We start from the raw sequence: 17,250 nt of genomic DNA, 5'->3' as shown, positions 1-17,250 counted from the left end.
TTCTGCATCTCAAATGACGCAATTGGATTCTTTTGGGATTATGTAACAGCAGTCCCGTTCTCATTTCATCACAAAGAACGGGGAAATCAGTTTAATTTGCAGTATTTTCTTTGAACTTGAATTTAATTAAAAGGAAATTAGGCCTCAAGAAAAGTCATCACTCGTTGTATCTATAACATATTTATGTAGCATTATAACAGGAGTCCCTCCCCTTGAAACATGACGAGATAATTATCCTGTAAAAAAAACAATTGAAAGTTTTGATATTCATTGCATTTTTTTAGTGAGTTGTAAGAAATTATCAAAAAATAGACTTAACATGGTAATGCATCCTTTTGAAAGATGATGATTTTTTTTTCAAAAGCATTTCAAGTTCTTTAGATGAATTTTATTTTACTGTTACATTAAGCATTAACATTGTAAAACTGTGGCGTATTCATAAGAGTAAAATGTTAAAGAATCTGGTTTGCATTAAAGGTTTGATTATATTGCCGGAATATAAGACATCCCATGAGAAAATGACGGTTATGGTTGAGGAATTCACCCAATAATCCAATACTACGACAGTCCAAAATCGAAAGTTACTTTTTAATTGAAGAGGAAAATGAATGTATGATTAGCGAATCTTTATCTGAGCTGTAAACAAGAACCACATTCTTTCCATGTAGTTTTGAGGTTATACACACAGTGCATGCCTGCATTATTGTTTGGGGAGCTTACATTCGCAACTTTTCATGCATTTGGAGGGGTCAGAACTCAGAAGGAGCTAAAGGATTTTAAAAGAAGGGGGACGATGATGGGGTGGGGTTGATATAGGGGGTGATGGTGGGGTTGTGTGATACTGACCTGGTTGCTCCCCTTTCTTTGTCTCCATAATTCTTGTCCTGGAGTGCCTGCATGTTGCCGATCAGTTCGTTGAAAGACCTGTTATCATGGGGATGAAATAAAATGAGGAAACGTAAATTTAATCAGAAATAAGACATTAGCAATATTGGGGTGAACATGGGATATATAACACTTTACTTGCTTTGTAAGGAAAATTAGTTGATTAAATGCTAGATTCGGCAGTAAATTACATTTTTTAATTACATCATGACATTCCTTGTTTATTTCGACAGTCTACATTATTATCATCATTATTATTATCACTATTCTTCTTCTTATTAGTATTAGTAGAAGTATCATCGTCATCATCATCATCATCACGATTATAATTGTATTGTTGTTATTATTATTATTTTTATTATTATTATTATTATCATCATCATCATATTATTATTAGGAAGCCTTATGTATGAGATAATGGATAGCAGGGTAAGAGATTATTCACAAACCGCAAGAAGCTTATCGTGTAATTCTTAATGGATGAAGAGAACAAAAGTAAGGGATTCATTTCCTCTTTGTGACTAAATTTTTTCTTCTCTCTCTTTCCTCAGAGGAAATCTTGAGCTTCTATACCCGATTCCATCACCGAGACTTTCCTATTTCCGTCTTCATTTTCTTCTACCTTGCTCCCATCCCAAATATTCTATTCTGTATCTCTGAATATCAATTTCCCCAAGGGTTTTTGCGAGAAATCTCCTATGTGTTGAGGTTATGTCCGCCTATTCTAAGAAAGATCTGGACAGAGCTTCTCCGATTGATTTGTCAGGCTCATGCTTCAACTCTTAATCATACCCGCAACACTCGAGAGAAATCCTTCAATGTAACTCAAAACGGGATGCTCGTACTTGATTATCATAGCTATACGGGCGTTGCAAGAAGGTTTCAGATAGAGGGTGGGGGGGGGGTACATCTGAACACATGTTTGTTTAATGAAATTGATGGAAAAAGACCATCAAAAATGCTACTAAGGATAACACGAGCTGCTTAGATTTTCAAAATGGTAACAAAGATCCAGTTCCATTTCGAATTCGAACCGTAAAAGCCATCGAGGAATTTCTCCTTGTATAATCTAAATGGGCAGAATCTCACGAAACTTTCGGAGCAGATGGAAGAGAGGAAACGGGAGGGAAAAGGAGGGAATGCCCTATTGAATTTGAAAACAGATTTCCTGAATATGATTTCTACATTAGGAAAAACATCGGACTTTTAAATGTGGCATCAGGGTTCATTAAGGTTCATTATTTTTTGTTCGTGAAATATTTAATGTAACTGTAAACGGGTACCTCGCACTTGACTGTAATAGCCAGAGGCGCATGGGGGGGGGGGGGGGTTAGATATACCACGATTGCTGCCGAATGAAATGAATAATGTGTTACAATAATAAGAAATAAGAATAACGACAATGACTTGTGTTCCATTTGAGAAGATATCGCATACATTGGACCAATGCAGCTGTTAGAAGATGTGACAATAAGAATCCCTAAAGTTATTTTGCCTCCTTTGATTCCAAAATGAGGTCCTTTATTTGATAAATTTTCCTACAATTATTATTACAGAGTATTTTCCAAAAAATCAATTGAATAAGAATGTAACCCTTCCCAGCCCCACTTGTACCCACAGTATCTAGCACCCTAGGTTATAGCCTACACTGATTACGAACACAATAGCATTACCTTGTGTTTTTTTTATTTTTTTTTATTGTTAATAGATATTAAATCTCTAGGCTCTATCAGGATTTATAGCATATTACGTCTACAGCCTTTCCAAATTCAGAAAAACCTCGAAAACCTCTTCTTGTTATCTCTCCATACTTTATCTTTAACCAAGCTAAGATCACATTGCATGTCTTACCCGATTCCAGATTCCTTTTTTTGTCGCATCATTTACACCCGGCAACAAATATATTATTCTTCGAGACCGTACAAACCCCGCGAAAGGTCTTCGTGACGCCTTGCGTCAGGTGACTTCCATATACATGAATATTTAATAAACAAATGTATTAACTCGGAGGTCACGCCAAAACACAAAACGTGAAAATAGAACGTGGTTTATTTGAGCCATACTAGAATTAAATCTTCCCATTAAATTCGCATTTCTGTCATGGGATTTAAATCGTATTAGAGAACAAAAACATTAACAAATAAAACATAAAGCCTCCATAGTCCCTGACTGCTATTGACAAACGTGAAACGCACCCATTAGGTCTTAGCAATATTAAAGTAAACTTTTGACGCCTTTTAATCTTAAACCTTGACTAATAAGGGATCGAAGCCGAAATAAATGGAGCATGTCCCCACTGAATATTTATTCCCTCACTTTCATTTAATACAAGGTACCAATTGTGGCCTGAGCGGCTAACCGATTCGCAGAAGACCATTGGACAGGGCCTTGTGTGAGTGCGTGAGTGGGTGGTTATCTCGGTGTGAGTGTGCGTGAGTCTATTGTGTGTGATGCGTGGGTGTTTATATGCGTCATGTTTATTCACTGGTCTCCATTTGATGTTTGTAATATCAATTCAATGAGCTATGGGAACGGAACCTGTTAATGGGAATGAAATCGCCAGTATGAGTCAAGCCTTTAAGGCAGAAGAATTACGATAATATTGACTTCCCCAACACCCATTTCCTAGCTCATTTAATGCACAAATCAACATTAAAAGGATCTCTAATACTAAAGACAGCTTTCTAGCGATGAGGAAAAACAACAGTCATCTAAAATCTCTCTACATACAAAACAACCGCAACCGTAATGACGTCTGATCGTCTTAGATGCTGAAAGCGAAAACAACACTCTGTTTTGACGAAGTGCCGGTATCATGAGCAAGGTTCAAGCTGAAATCTCTTGCTGTTTGCATTAAGATGTATCGGCTTTGGATTTACTCGTGGGCGTATTTCGACTTGAATATTTTCAATCAAGACTTCTGTCTCTTGTGTGATCAAGAAGGAATACAACTGGGGGCGTTTCACAAAACTTGTCATCAGTGACAAATGACAGTTTTTGTTATAAGCTACTGAAATCCTTGCTTCTGATTGGCTATCATCAGATTTGTCACTGATTTTTGTAATTTTTCATTGAAAAAAGGCTTTGTAAAACGCCCCCTGTTCTTTTAAACGGCACGGGCAGACTAGCTATACGCAACAAAAAAAAACATAATTGCATAGACTTTCAAGAAATCAACGAGACTAGCGAAATTGCAATACCATATTGCACATGTACCGCACCTTAGAAATCATATTCAGATTATGTCATACATCCTTTTAATGATGCGCATTAAAACAAAAGAAATGATGTACAAGGCTACTGAAAGAGCATGTCCTTGCTATTGTGTTGTAGAACAGGCACTCTAGCTAAGAAAAGCGTACATGTGTGGAAGGGACCCCTGAATGATATTCGGACAAGGTTCATCTTTCGAAAAGATATCCGTAAATATGCTGATATGAATTATTCATGTATTGTTACCTGAATACTGAGCAAGCAGTAATATCAATCCGAGGGATTATATAATTGAGGATTACTCTCTAACCAAAGGGCACTAACGCGTTGATTAGTTTCGAATCCCGGATTTCCTGGTCACGTGACTATAGCCTTACCACCAAAAGTCATCAAATCTTTGTTTCTTCAGAAAGCTCGTGTAAACAAAAACTGTCATACATTTTTAATGCCGTGACATTTCAAAATCACGCCTGATTTGTACACATGGGATTCAATATTCGGTATGGACACACCCCAAATCGGATTAATTTCATACTTAACTTACTCGATCCCGCAGCGCGACCTTGTACCGTTTCATTCCCCTTTCAACTTGGTCTTTTCTAGGTAAAGGATTACTGTCCAATAATGCTCAATCTTATTTAACCGTCCATGAGAACGAAAAGGTATAGGCCTACGTCTAATTTATCGCGTTGATCTGAATACTATTACGCCAAAATGCGACATGGTTTAATGAGATTCCAGTTCGGAAAAAGAAGGCCACATTTTTTAAACAGATTGAAATAAATGTGCGAATAGCAGCAAATGCAATGGTGCTATTAGATTTATCTATTACTGAAACTCCTCGGGACCACGAAAATGAAACTGTTTTAAATCTATTATTTAAATGATTACAAAGACTTGAAAAAATATAAATTTAAGGCAATTCTAATAGCATTTAGCGTCACCTATTGAAATGTGGTAACATGGCATTGTTATATTAATAATTCAATGATAATTTATACAGTGCGTCCCAGAAAAAAACGAAACCGAGAATCATCGATGTTTTATCATAACTTAATTACAATTATAATTAATGACTTTTTGGTTTCCTCTCTTCAAATTGCTTTTAATCACTCATGCGTGAAATATGCATCATATGAATTGTATCAAATGAAAGAGGAGGATCTAAGCTTTCTAAATATGTGTCATTTATCAATTATAATTGTGATTAAGTTATAATAAAACATCGATAGTTCTCGGTTTCGTTTTTTCTGGGCGCACTGTATATAGGAAGTAGGCTACAATAAGGTGTTGAGATGGCCCTTAAATTGATTCCGAGAAAGTCTTTGCATTTGTATTCATTAAAAATCATACGTCACAACTGAAACGAGAATTCAGGATTTAATTGCGTATGTAAACACGTTTCACTGCACATGGCTTATACGTATCCTCCCTTGGCTTTAAGTAAGACCTACAGGGATACTCATTCTAGACACATTTTCATTTCACAAACATACTGCCTTAGACGAGATCTGACATGAAAAAGTGATAATGATTTGGAAGACATCTATAATTGTATTAACTCACTGTCTATCAACGGCCAAGCACTCGCATCCCCCTTTGCTGGCCAAGACATTCGCTGTTCGTACGTCCTCACTGAAAACAAAGATTAAATGGGAATTAAAATAATTTTAAACTTGCTAAAGCGATGACATCTAAGAACATGAAAGCAAACTGGAGGAATGCAATTAGTTTCTAAACTACATGTAAGTAAAATTTATACAACATACTATCAAAAATAAAATCTTCTAGAATGGCAGATTTTGTGTTAAGCACTTTTGTTGATGAGTTAGCTAGTACATTATATTTCACCGTATATTCTTATGGTCTACACAAAGTTATTATTATGTATGAGAATTGCTTCAATAAATACTTGAACATGTTTTCAAAGGTCTTCCAGAAGTATCAATTTTGTCATAATATGTGTTAATTTATGATATTTAGTCCCACGACCCTATCTGGCAATCCGTAACAGTGCACATAATACACCCTATCAGGCTAGATCACTTACCACATGTAATATTAAAAATGCCCCCTCCCCTGACACATTCATTACCACCCCCTCCCCCACCCCCCCAAACAAAAACATCCTTAAATGACTCATATTGACCCGATGGGATCACACTAACAAGATACAAAATCAAAGAGAGTACCATCTAAAAACATTGTGTAAAATAATGCCACAATGGTATAAGGTATCCGATAATTTAGAGCATTTCCTTTATGCAACCAGGGTAATATTTTGGCAATTTTGAAATTATTCTTTATTTTGGCCCTAATTTGATTTTATATCATTAATTTGGATACAATAGCCTAAACGTAACAGCTAAATTGGTGGCTTCGTTCATCCTTCCTCGAAAAATCACGGGAATTCTCGCAAAGGGCGAGACGTGAGATTCTATAGTCGACCGGAACGAGAGGCACGATAAAACTCGGCAGATCGATTCATTATTGTGCGCGCTGCGGTCTGACTGGTAGGACATGAGGTACTTACCCAAGGAGCGCTTTCTCACCGAAGAAGTCTCCTTTCTGGAGGCTTCGAACCTCCTGGGGTTCTCTCTGTCCTTGGACGGATTGGGTTATCCGGACCTACAAGCAAGAAAAAAAACGAAAATTCGCCCTTCAATAATGGAGGCTCAGGGCCCTCTTTCATAAAACTTGATGTCAATAACAAGTTACAAGCTACTGTAAGCTACTGAAATCATGACATCTGATTGGCCGAGAGCAAATTTGTCATAGAAATTTAGCATTTGTTATACTTACTCCTCAATTTTACTTCACTATAAAATCTCATGGAACATGATAAGTTTTATGAAACGGGCCCCATAACTTTTCCAACTTTAAATGAATCAGACTTGCCTCCCTAAATTGCATCAATTCATATATTCAATCGTATATTCTGAAGTCAGATTAAAAAAGGTATCTACTAACACTAGTGTATGTGGATGAAAAGTAGAAAAATGCAACAAGGAAAACTTATAATTGCCAATTTGCACATGTAGGGATTATCCCGTTCGTGTTGCCAATTTAGAGACTGTAATGCTTTATTTCGATTTATTCATTCTTATTTATATGTATGGTAAAACATACAACAGAAATGTACTCCTAGTATTGTTTCATAAATGTGTCTTTCTGGCATTCTCCATCAAAATGCAATGCAAAGAAGACGCATCTGCACATGGACTAGGCTCAAAGCTCACTTTCATCGTCTTCCTTCGCTTTCGTTTCTTCCCCACATTTGCTACAAAAATTGAGTTGCATGCATCCTTTGATACATAATATTTTTCTTTTGTCATATCAATTTAACATCAAGTACGGGGGGGGGGCGAGGGGGGGGGGGGGAGAAAGCAAATATAAAAATAAAAGTTGTGACACAAACTTACCTCCCCCTTACTAATGATGTAGAAGGTATCTCCCCTGGAGCCCTCCACTATAATGTATTCACCTTCATGGAAGAAGTCTACTTCCAAACTGTTCGCCAACTTGAAGAGGTTATCGGAAGACAAATCTTTGAGCAAAGGCACACTGCGGAAGAAACAAGAATGTCAGATATTAAAGCTCCACTTTACTACTTATAGCTATACTTGCGCCCTCTATTAACATAGCAAACAATGCCTAATCGGTGATCATTGGTCCCCCATGATCCTCTTTTTCTTATGTTAATTGAGAGCTGATTTGATGAGATAACCACCTGTCAGTGACCTTGTAGGGTGGTCTAATTCCTCCTGTAAACTAGTACAGATAGGCTTAAGGTATAGGTTTGTTAAAAGTTAAACTTTGGATCTTACTTCAAAGCTACACACTTGTGTATCACCAATACAGATGAATTACTATCAAGATAGTATTATGATACACCTTGTATACGGGCAAATGTTGTGTGTACGTCATTTGCAAAAGTTATGAGAGACACACTGTGGGTGAAACAAGTTGGAGTATTATAATGAGATACTAGGAGTTAAATGCTTCGGAATTAGGTACGAAGATAGTGTTTTAATTATTCACTCTGTAAGACATTTTGGTAGGTTTAATTGAAGACAAAGTATTTAAAGGGTACTAGTCAAATTAAAAAATTTATTTGTTTATAGTAAGAATGTATGACATTACCCCCCCCCCCCTACCCATTGTTAGGCAAACGGTTAAGGAGTATTGAAAAAATAAACAATACCATAAAACACCGCGTATAGGATCTTGAAAGGCCTGCTACGAACCCTAAAAGAGGCGTTTTTATGTCTGGTCTGTTCAAAAGATGCCAGTTTTTTACACACTTGCCAAAAAAAGCAAAACAAAAATGGTAGTCAATATTTAAATCGTAATCTGGTTATCCGACTGCGTACAAGACTTCTTTTGGAGGATCTTTCAATTTTTGTATCAAATATTTAGTCTAGGTAAACCCTCTTTTTTCTTGCTTACCTCTTAAGGAAGTTGAAATACTCTTCATGGCGCTGCATCCCAGTTTTCATCATGATCAGCTGGAACACTTTTCTATCGATCGCCCATACTTGCGCGTCAGTGACGGCTGCATAATACACAATAAAAGAAGATATTTGTATAGTTATAATTGCGAAAATAAATTGGCACAAAATGTGTAGAACGCGTTTGTTTTACTTGTTTTATAAGATAGATATGCTGTATCGTTTTGTTATCTAATAATTGATTTCCAATTAATATTGAAAGATAATCTTTAGTTCTGGTAGCAAAGAGGAAATTCGAATGAAACTTGTTCAAATTGGATATTGGATTATTTGTATTGAAAGATAGATATTTCAGATGTGTTTATGTCGCTTAGATTGTGATATCTGAGAAATCGCTGTAAATATCTGAAATGACGTAAAAACTGTTTACCGATCATACTAGTCTGCTAGCGCTTCCAGCATGTTTATTTTAATATTTTGTGGGGGAGGGAAGGCTATACATAATCGAATGGCAAAAGAAGAAAGAAAAGGGGATAGAGGGAGAGGGAGAGAGAGAGAGAGAGAAGAGAGAGAGATAGATAGAGAGAGAGAGAGAGAGAGAGAGAGAGAGAGAGAGATGAAGATTAAAATAGAACACGTAAAGAGAATATTATACGATCCCCTACGTAATCCATCGTATTAATGGCGTTAATTAGCATGTTATCCATCGTGTAACACTGATGGCGAGTGCTAGTTATAGTGATTCGTTTGACCATTAACACCATAATAGAGTAACAAAAAAATAATGATACGCCGTGGAGACAATGTCGTCTCAGATATAGAGAGGGGTAGAAAAATAAGCTACTATTAAAATGCATAAAATGCTATTCATTCACCTTACAATTCCAAGTCTCGCAGAGCATGTACATTTTCGAAATACTATTTTCTTTTGAGGGAGGTGAGGAGTGTGAAAAATGATTGTATGCGATGTGTTCCTGACGCTTCTTCGCTGATTTGATAGATATCTAGAGGGCATTGATGTGTAGTCGATGACAGGAGTAATTTCGGTAATAGTATCTCCCTCTTTCTCCTTGCTCGCATTGCAAGTGTTCGGCTTTGGTGTGCAGACGCCGACGAGGAAACCGCGCGAAAATGAGATGGCGCGAAAATAAAATGAGATGGCGCGAAAGTAATTAGATGAGTGATTTCAATAGCAATATCGGTAAATGGATCACAGGAAACAACTTGCATAATTATGATGGTCACAAATTTAGAAGCTGTAAGGATCGGTACAGGCATGGAAAATTAAATTAATATTATAACTATGGGCTTCATATGAAGGGGCACAACCCCCCTCCCCCAATGTTTTCGGGCAGATATCAGATGACGTCCCATATGGTTGGTTAAAATGTAAATGTCAAGAGAAAGACTAATGAAAAGGGACCTGGACAAAATTGAAAACATGCTCGATGTAAATAGAGCACATGAATATTTGAGGGAGGGGCAGGGGTACAATGTGCCCTCCTGACATATCCCCCCCCGAAAAAGGCATGCTTCATTGGTAGTAAGCGGGTTAATTAGAAATCACTGCAAATCAATTCACATACAAAGGGTATATATTTATTCTCAAAATATTTACATTTTCTTCCTAAGATACGTAATTCTAGGCGACCCCCCCCCCATAACCTCCCACAGTAACACAAACCTCCCATTCTAAACCCTTTGCCCTCTTTGAGATCAAGATCTGGATACGCCCCTGATCTAGAGGCAAAACAATACTGAGATGCAAAATATTGCCATAACGCTATTTTTAATCGGTCGTTAGAACTGTAATTACAACGCGACGTTGGCGAGCTATGCCAAGTCCTTCCTTCCTTCTTTTTTGCATCAAACTGATCAGATTCAGACCATTTCTAGGTCATTGTATAAAGAAAACACCTCGCAAATGGAAGCTATAAAGGCCTCGATCGTCCAGGCTAGGAATGAAAGTAAAATCGATGACGTTCTGTTTAAGATATGATTCGCTTTCTTTTACCATTCAAAGGACAGATTGCGATTATTATATTACTGTAAATCTCATATCGTAATACGCCGCAAATGAAGTCAGGTACAAGATTTATAAAAGCGAACTAGAATCAATGATTTATTTGCGATATTTCATGTGGTATTCAGCCTTTAAATGACAGATTCCGATCTCATCCGAGTTACGTCATAGTGCCCACGTCGTTATCCGAAACTTATCAGAGCTGGTTCAAGATATAAAACTATTGAATACAATCAATACTGTTCTATTTATTCTCTATGATAGTCTTTACATTCTTACGATTCCCACCTATAGGTTATTATAAGAGTTTCATTAATCTTGATTCATGTTTCAACTGATCTTGATTCTGTCCGAACAGATTTTCATCGATTTTCTGCTGCTGTCGCTCCAAGCAATATGCATCAATGGAAGCGTAACCATGACAACCCCTCTTAGCAGCCACGGTAGATTTTGTTTTGATCTTGGGAGAAAAGTGCGGTCGAAATCGAGATGGAGAGGGGAACAGCATAGCTACTAAAACAAAAATAAAGTAAATTGCAGATTGACAAATGCGATAGGAGCGCAATACTTGTGAAATTAAACTGAGTGGAAGGATTGAGAAAGGCATATTATTAGTCGCTTCAATTTGTGAACGCACCTAAAAATTCTTTGGGCAAGGAAAAGCGACAGAATGATGTTTCATTGCAGAGAAAGAATTTGAGAAAAGCGGCGTGGCGTGGATTGAAGAACTGCACGGATTTACCGGGATTTGTTTTCTTCTGATTATATAAATATCCTTTTAAGATTGTTATCATCTTTAATTATATACATTTTGTTAATTGTATTACGTCAAATGTTCATTGTTGTTTTATGAGGCTTAATAATACTTGATAAAAAACAAATCAAAATGAGAGTTTAACATAATTATGACGGGCTGCTTTTCAAATAGTAAAAAGTGTTGTTTATGGTTTATTCAACTTTGCGTACATTAACTGTATTCTACTGATACAATGAAATGAATCCTGATGCCGGATCTAAGTAAAGTTGAACAGTTGGAAAATTTGAACCTCATTCTAACCTAATTTTGTGGAAGGCATCCTTACCCGGGCAGAGACCCAGCATTGGGCTTTAATGTAAAGTTGAGCTCTAGTCACGCGATAACAATGTGAATGAAAAATATATGTCTCGAAGCAATTATTGCAAGGTAAAGGTTGATTATGTAGTACATATAGGAAGGTTGTATTCTATAACGTTTTGGAATAATACTTTGTTTTCTTCTGATTATATAAATATCCTTTTAAGATTGTTATCATCTTTAATTATATACATTTTGTTAATTGTATTACGTCAAATGTTCATTGTTGTTTTATGAGGCTTAATAATACTTGATAAAAAACAAATCAAAATGAGAGTTTAACATAATTATGACGGGCTGCTTTTCAAATAGTAAAAAGTGTTGTTTATGGTTTATTCAACTTTGCGTACATTAACTGTATTCTACTGATACAATGAAATGAATCCTGATGCCGGATCTAAGTAAAGTTGAACAGTTGGAAAATTTGAACCTCATTCTAACCTAATTTTGTGGAAGGCATCCTTACCCGGGCAGAGACCCAGCATTGGGCTTTAATGTAAAGTTGAGCTCTAGTCACGCGATAACAATGTGAATGAAAAATATATGTCTCGAAGCAATTATTGCAAGGTAAAGGTTGATTATGTAGTACATATAGGAAGGTTGTATTCTATAACGTTTTGGAATAATACAAATTGAAGAATATTCTCAGTCTTCCTGGAGATCGAATTCAATGCTCACATAAATGAGTATTTGTGAATACACGCAAGATTTAATGCTTGTTCCAAACTTTTCAGCTATTTTTTTTTTTTTTTTTTTTTTTTTTTACTATATATGTAATTCTTACAAACTGACTCAAGACAATGAGAAAGTACAAACATATCTTTTCGTCTTTACCAAAACTCCAGTTTCTCTTTAAATGTTAGTAGAATACGTGCTAGTACTAAAGTAGGGACGACTATTATATAATACATACCAGTGATGGTGGCTGTTCTGGTGCAGTTATAGAGGATGGCCAGTTCCCCGAAGACCTTTCCCGGTCCCATAGTGGCCAGGACGCGATCACCTTGGCTCACCTCAAGGGTACCCGCTGAAGAAAAAGACAAGGAAAAAAGCAAAAATAAAACAAAATGAAATTTTAAAAAATGAAGACAAAAGATGCTGTTACCATGGTTACACGTTAATGATGTTTGCGTCTATGGACCTTGTGTTTAATTCCCGCCCGGGGACGGATGATGATGATGTTTATGTGCTAAGGGGAGTAGTAATTGGTGTTTGTAGCAGCAGCACCAGCATTAGTAGTAGTAGTAGTAGTTGCAGTAGTGGTAGTTTCTCTATCATAGGTGTTCCCCGTGTATTACCTCATTTGTTTGAGTGCCTGTATAGTGTGATAGATAGATACGCGACAGACACGTTTCCTATCACTAAACAATAAATTTTCTTCCAAATGTTACATTACATTACATTCACTAATGTGCCTTAACAACATCAGGGGGGGGGGGGGGTTGAACCGAATTTGGCCAAACGTTCGCAAAAATATCCCCCAAGGGCCCCAACAACAACAACAACAACAACAAAAATAAGGGAAAAAGAAAGGAAAAAAGAGTAAGTTCCTCAGATCGATTTTCTACAGTAAAATGAGTTCCCGACATGGCTTCCACAAAGTCTCAGTATGTGGAAATCAGGTATGTATTTGCCTAAAGAAAATGTTGAGGGGGATGTCACATTACACCCCCCCCCCCCCGCCTCTAGCGCTGTCTCTTAGTCGGTATGACCACATTGTTATCTTCCTCTCATATCTGAAGTTACAGTCATTAGTAGTAGTGGGAGCCAAAAGTCTCTATTTGAACAACAATCAGGTGAAGCTCCGTCCATACTTTGACATTAATCCGTATAATCCGATTTTAATACGATTAATGATATTGATGTTTTTTTTTCCCTGCTTAGAACTTTTCATCTGATTGCAAGTATATTCCGAATTTTCAAAATGATTGTTGAATATTAATGGGAAAGGTTCCAATATAATTTAAAACGTAATTATAAACATTACTTTTCCTTTCTTTGTATCATGATGATATCATATACATTACGCGGTGAGGTGATATAATTATAAGAGTCATAACATACTACGAGTGTATAAGAGTATAATTATACGTGTATAAGTCCATCCACATCTAACAAAGATATAGAATATGTCTGCAATGTGAAATGGGGCTTATCTCGTAGATCATGGATACAGCTCTCTCTCTCTCTCTCTCTCTCTCTCTCTCTCTCTCTCTCTCTCTCCCTCTCCCTCTCCCTCTCCCTCTCTCTCTCTCTCTCTCTCTCTCTCTTGTCCTTAAAGTGGCAATGGTTCATTGTGTGACTAGTTTATGGCACGCTGCATGCAAACGCTGGTTAGTAATTAGCGTGTTGACTTGATTACACTAATGAAGGCAACATATCGGTTTATCATCGACATGAGGGGGAGTGTGTAAATATACGTTACTGTTCTCGATGCAAAACATCCTAATTTATCATGCCGACCTTGTGTAACAGATTACGGTTATATGCAGTAGAAATTCAACATTGCCAATAATTGCATAATCATGCCCAAATAATAATATTCTTTAAATGTACACGAACGGAAATCAGGTTGCTAGTATATACAACAATTATGAAGCCTGTATTAAATTGGCTTAAAAGAAGTACATGGCTAAACATTCGTTAAATGTACACGAGCGAAAATCACGTTGTTAGTATATACAACTTACGAAGCTTGTATTGAATTGAAGTACATGGCTCGTATGTCTATTTGGCAGAAAATTGCAAACACGTCACTCAAAAGTAGAACAGTGCTCCTTCGCGGATAAAATCATGAATTTCGAGGCAGAAACCTCGAGTTATATTTCTCAGGTTTCCAAATGGGAAAACAAATTGAAAGATTTGGGACATTGTCTTGAGAGTATTCCCTCAAAGTCAGAACTGATTTGCATTTTACGTGAGTAGGAATACGTTTGATGAAAAGGTGCTCAGGTCATTGCCCTTCCCTAATAAGCCCTTGGTTATTTCGTCCCCATCCTTTCTTATAAACGTCTTCGCATCCTTTAAACTCCTCCTGTGAATCCTTCTCTTATTACTCTCCTTTTCAAAATAGTTTTACTTCTCTCTCTCTCTCTCTCTCTCTCTCTCTCCCTCCAGATAGCCATGTTTTTATGTTATCCCTTTTCTGTTATTTCCTTTCTTCCCGTTCCTTTTCGCGGTCCCTTTTCTCTACATTCAGGCTTTAAAAGCCTGTTCCCTTTCCAGATGTGACCCCACTGGCAATAAAAACATAATCATTCAACAGTTTGTCGATATAATCAAGTGGGTGTTGCTGCTCATTGTGCGTCATGGTAAGTTAAATGCAGTATTTGCTAATGACAGACGTAACCTACCGAAGATTGCTTCATACTTTTTGCTTCACGATTTGTTATTAGAAACATCATAACCTTCACGTTATTACTGTGTTAATTAAAGGTGTAATTAATCAATGGTCATTCATTTATTCTCGAAATATAACCCTTGAAAAGTGTCCAATATCAGCTCAAATGTACAATTAGTGTTTCAATAATGAATATATGCAGAACGAGTTCGAAACCCAAAACCTAACATTTTTAGAATATCATGTACCAATAACCATACTATGACCATGCACGACTTACTTGCTCCGACGTAGAAGTGTGCTCCTGAGTCGCCCTCATTGATGACTATTTGGCCCTTCTTATAGTCGATAGGGAACATGCACTCCACTATCTCGCGGGTTTGTGAGCTGTCGAAGTTCTTGGTGAAGTCATTGAGAAGGATGGCATCACGGATAACCTGCTTGGACCTAACATTGAAAAAGAAAAAGAAAAAGAAAAGAGAAATAATTATTTTAATATCAAACAATGAATTTTGCAGCCTCGCACGATCGTGAAGACTTTCGAGAAATCAACTTACACGCGACTTCAATGGTAATTTGAATTAATTATAGATACCATCATTATTCGAATGATGAAATACGTCATTGCAATGTTCGCACATTCCAGACGGTGACGCATAAGGCTTTCATTGGAATTGCTTTACCGGTAGGTTGATTTTTCGAAAGTATTTGCGATCATAATTATCATTAAATTAGGTTATTAATATGATATACAATAAAAGTGGTGCACGTTGCAACGGAGATCTTACACGATCCCAAGGCATAACATAACTGATAGTGTAATCATACGCATTAGGAAAGGAAACAATTAAATTTTGAAAGGAATCTGAAAAACTTTGGTTTGAAAAAAAGGTGCGTAACACTAAAAATGTTGAGATCTTAAAAACATATTGAGTAAAGTGTCCATTTTGCATCAGGGTCATACGTATGCTGTAAATCATCATCATCATCATCATCATCATCATAATCAGTTCGTGTCTCTGTTTTATGTCGAATGTAATTTTTGTGAGAATGTGTAATCGACCAGTAGAAAGCCAAATATTTAAATATCAATCCACTTTGCTGTGAAATGAATATGCCTTCGTGCAATAAATATATAAAATTATTAGAGTATGTCTAATATATCTGATCTTAATTATACTTTTTAGATCAATGTGTACACTGTAAACTTTAAAATGAATAAATGAGATTTCAGTGATGCAATAAAAATAACGACAGTGACTTTAATGATTGTAAATCATAATACTACATTGTTCAAATGAAAATAATTCAATCAATAACATTTATCATTGCAATTATTTGGATATTTCACGTTAATATACAGTAAACTGAATTTATTGTGCCAATAAACGTAATTCTCAGCTAACAATGAAGTTTATGATTACATTCACTTGAAAGAGTGTCGTCATATTAAATGCCAACACGCATTTCATCATAAGCATGTGTACACGAACGTGGAAGCACTGCACCTACGCACTACTTCGTTGTAATGTAAATCAATCGCCCAGTATATTAGCATTATTTTGTTGTCATGCAAGACAAACTCATAGGCATTAAAATGCACTTGTTCATGTAGGTCCGAATTCACAAAGCAAGGTTTGAGCTCAAACCTCCTTTTGTTTCGCCAAACCTCCTTTTGTTCTTTACAATCCAGGTTTGTAAAAAACGCGCAAAACGCTTCATAATGACGTACGAAAACCAAGGTTTGTCGACAAACCTTCTTTGTGAATTCGGGCCGTAGAGTTTGAATGTAGGCGTATCAATCACGAGTACATGACTACCAACAAACATACCCATAAAAAGATAAGATTAACCCTTTACGATTAATAAGCACGACGGAGCGTTGCTAAGGGGTACAACGTGGCTATGATGCCTCTATTGACACTCTCATCAACGGTGGATGCGGTTGCTAGGCAACGGGAAGAGTGTGTCTCATTAAAACCGCGAAGATGCGATGCTGCGAAGGTGGCTGTACTCACTGCGTGTAAGTGTTCCTTCCGTTTTAAAAAGCATGTTTCCTGTGGCAGCCGTGAGTGCCAATACATGTGTTTTTCGTCTCACGTGTGTTATGATTAACCAATTTGCTCTTAGTGAAAAGGCGAACAAACGCATTGCACGCATTCAACATGTGTAATATACATGGAAATAGGTAGCAGTGTTAACGATTGTTTTTGTTTGGTTTTGG

The 17,250-nt window shown here is 36.7% G+C and overlaps 1 protein-coding gene across 7 annotated transcripts in view; it reads right to left on the bottom strand.

Moving 5' to 3' along the window:
- The window catches only part of LOC585077 (cGMP-dependent protein kinase 1), a 113,109-nt gene that overhangs the window by 14,047 nt on the left and 81,812 nt on the right, over positions 1–17,250 (bottom strand). For all 7 annotated transcript variants that reach the window (XM_030979249.1, XM_030979250.1, XM_030979248.1 and 4 more), the window contains exons 5-11: positions 15,307–15,473; positions 12,600–12,713; positions 8,548–8,653; positions 7,521–7,662; positions 6,632–6,726; positions 5,665–5,733; positions 847–924 (exon numbers count right to left, since the gene is read on the bottom strand). In XM_030979249.1, the coding sequence (XP_030835109.1) occupies positions 847–924; positions 5,665–5,733; positions 6,632–6,726; positions 7,521–7,662; positions 8,548–8,653; positions 12,600–12,713; positions 15,307–15,473 (771 nt within the window). The remainder of the gene's footprint in view (positions 1–846; positions 925–5,664; positions 5,734–6,631; positions 6,727–7,520; positions 7,663–8,547; positions 8,654–12,599; positions 12,714–15,306; positions 15,474–17,250) is intronic.

This window comes from Strongylocentrotus purpuratus, unplaced genomic scaffold, assembly GCF_000002235.5.
Source record: "Strongylocentrotus purpuratus isolate Spur 01 unplaced genomic scaffold, Spur_5.0 spur5_scaffold_10, whole genome shotgun sequence".
Taxonomy (NCBI): Eukaryota; Metazoa; Echinodermata; class Echinoidea; order Camarodonta; family Strongylocentrotidae; genus Strongylocentrotus; species Strongylocentrotus purpuratus.
Note: the sequence above shows the minus strand (reverse complement) of the source record. Positions and strands in the feature narration are given on the sequence as shown.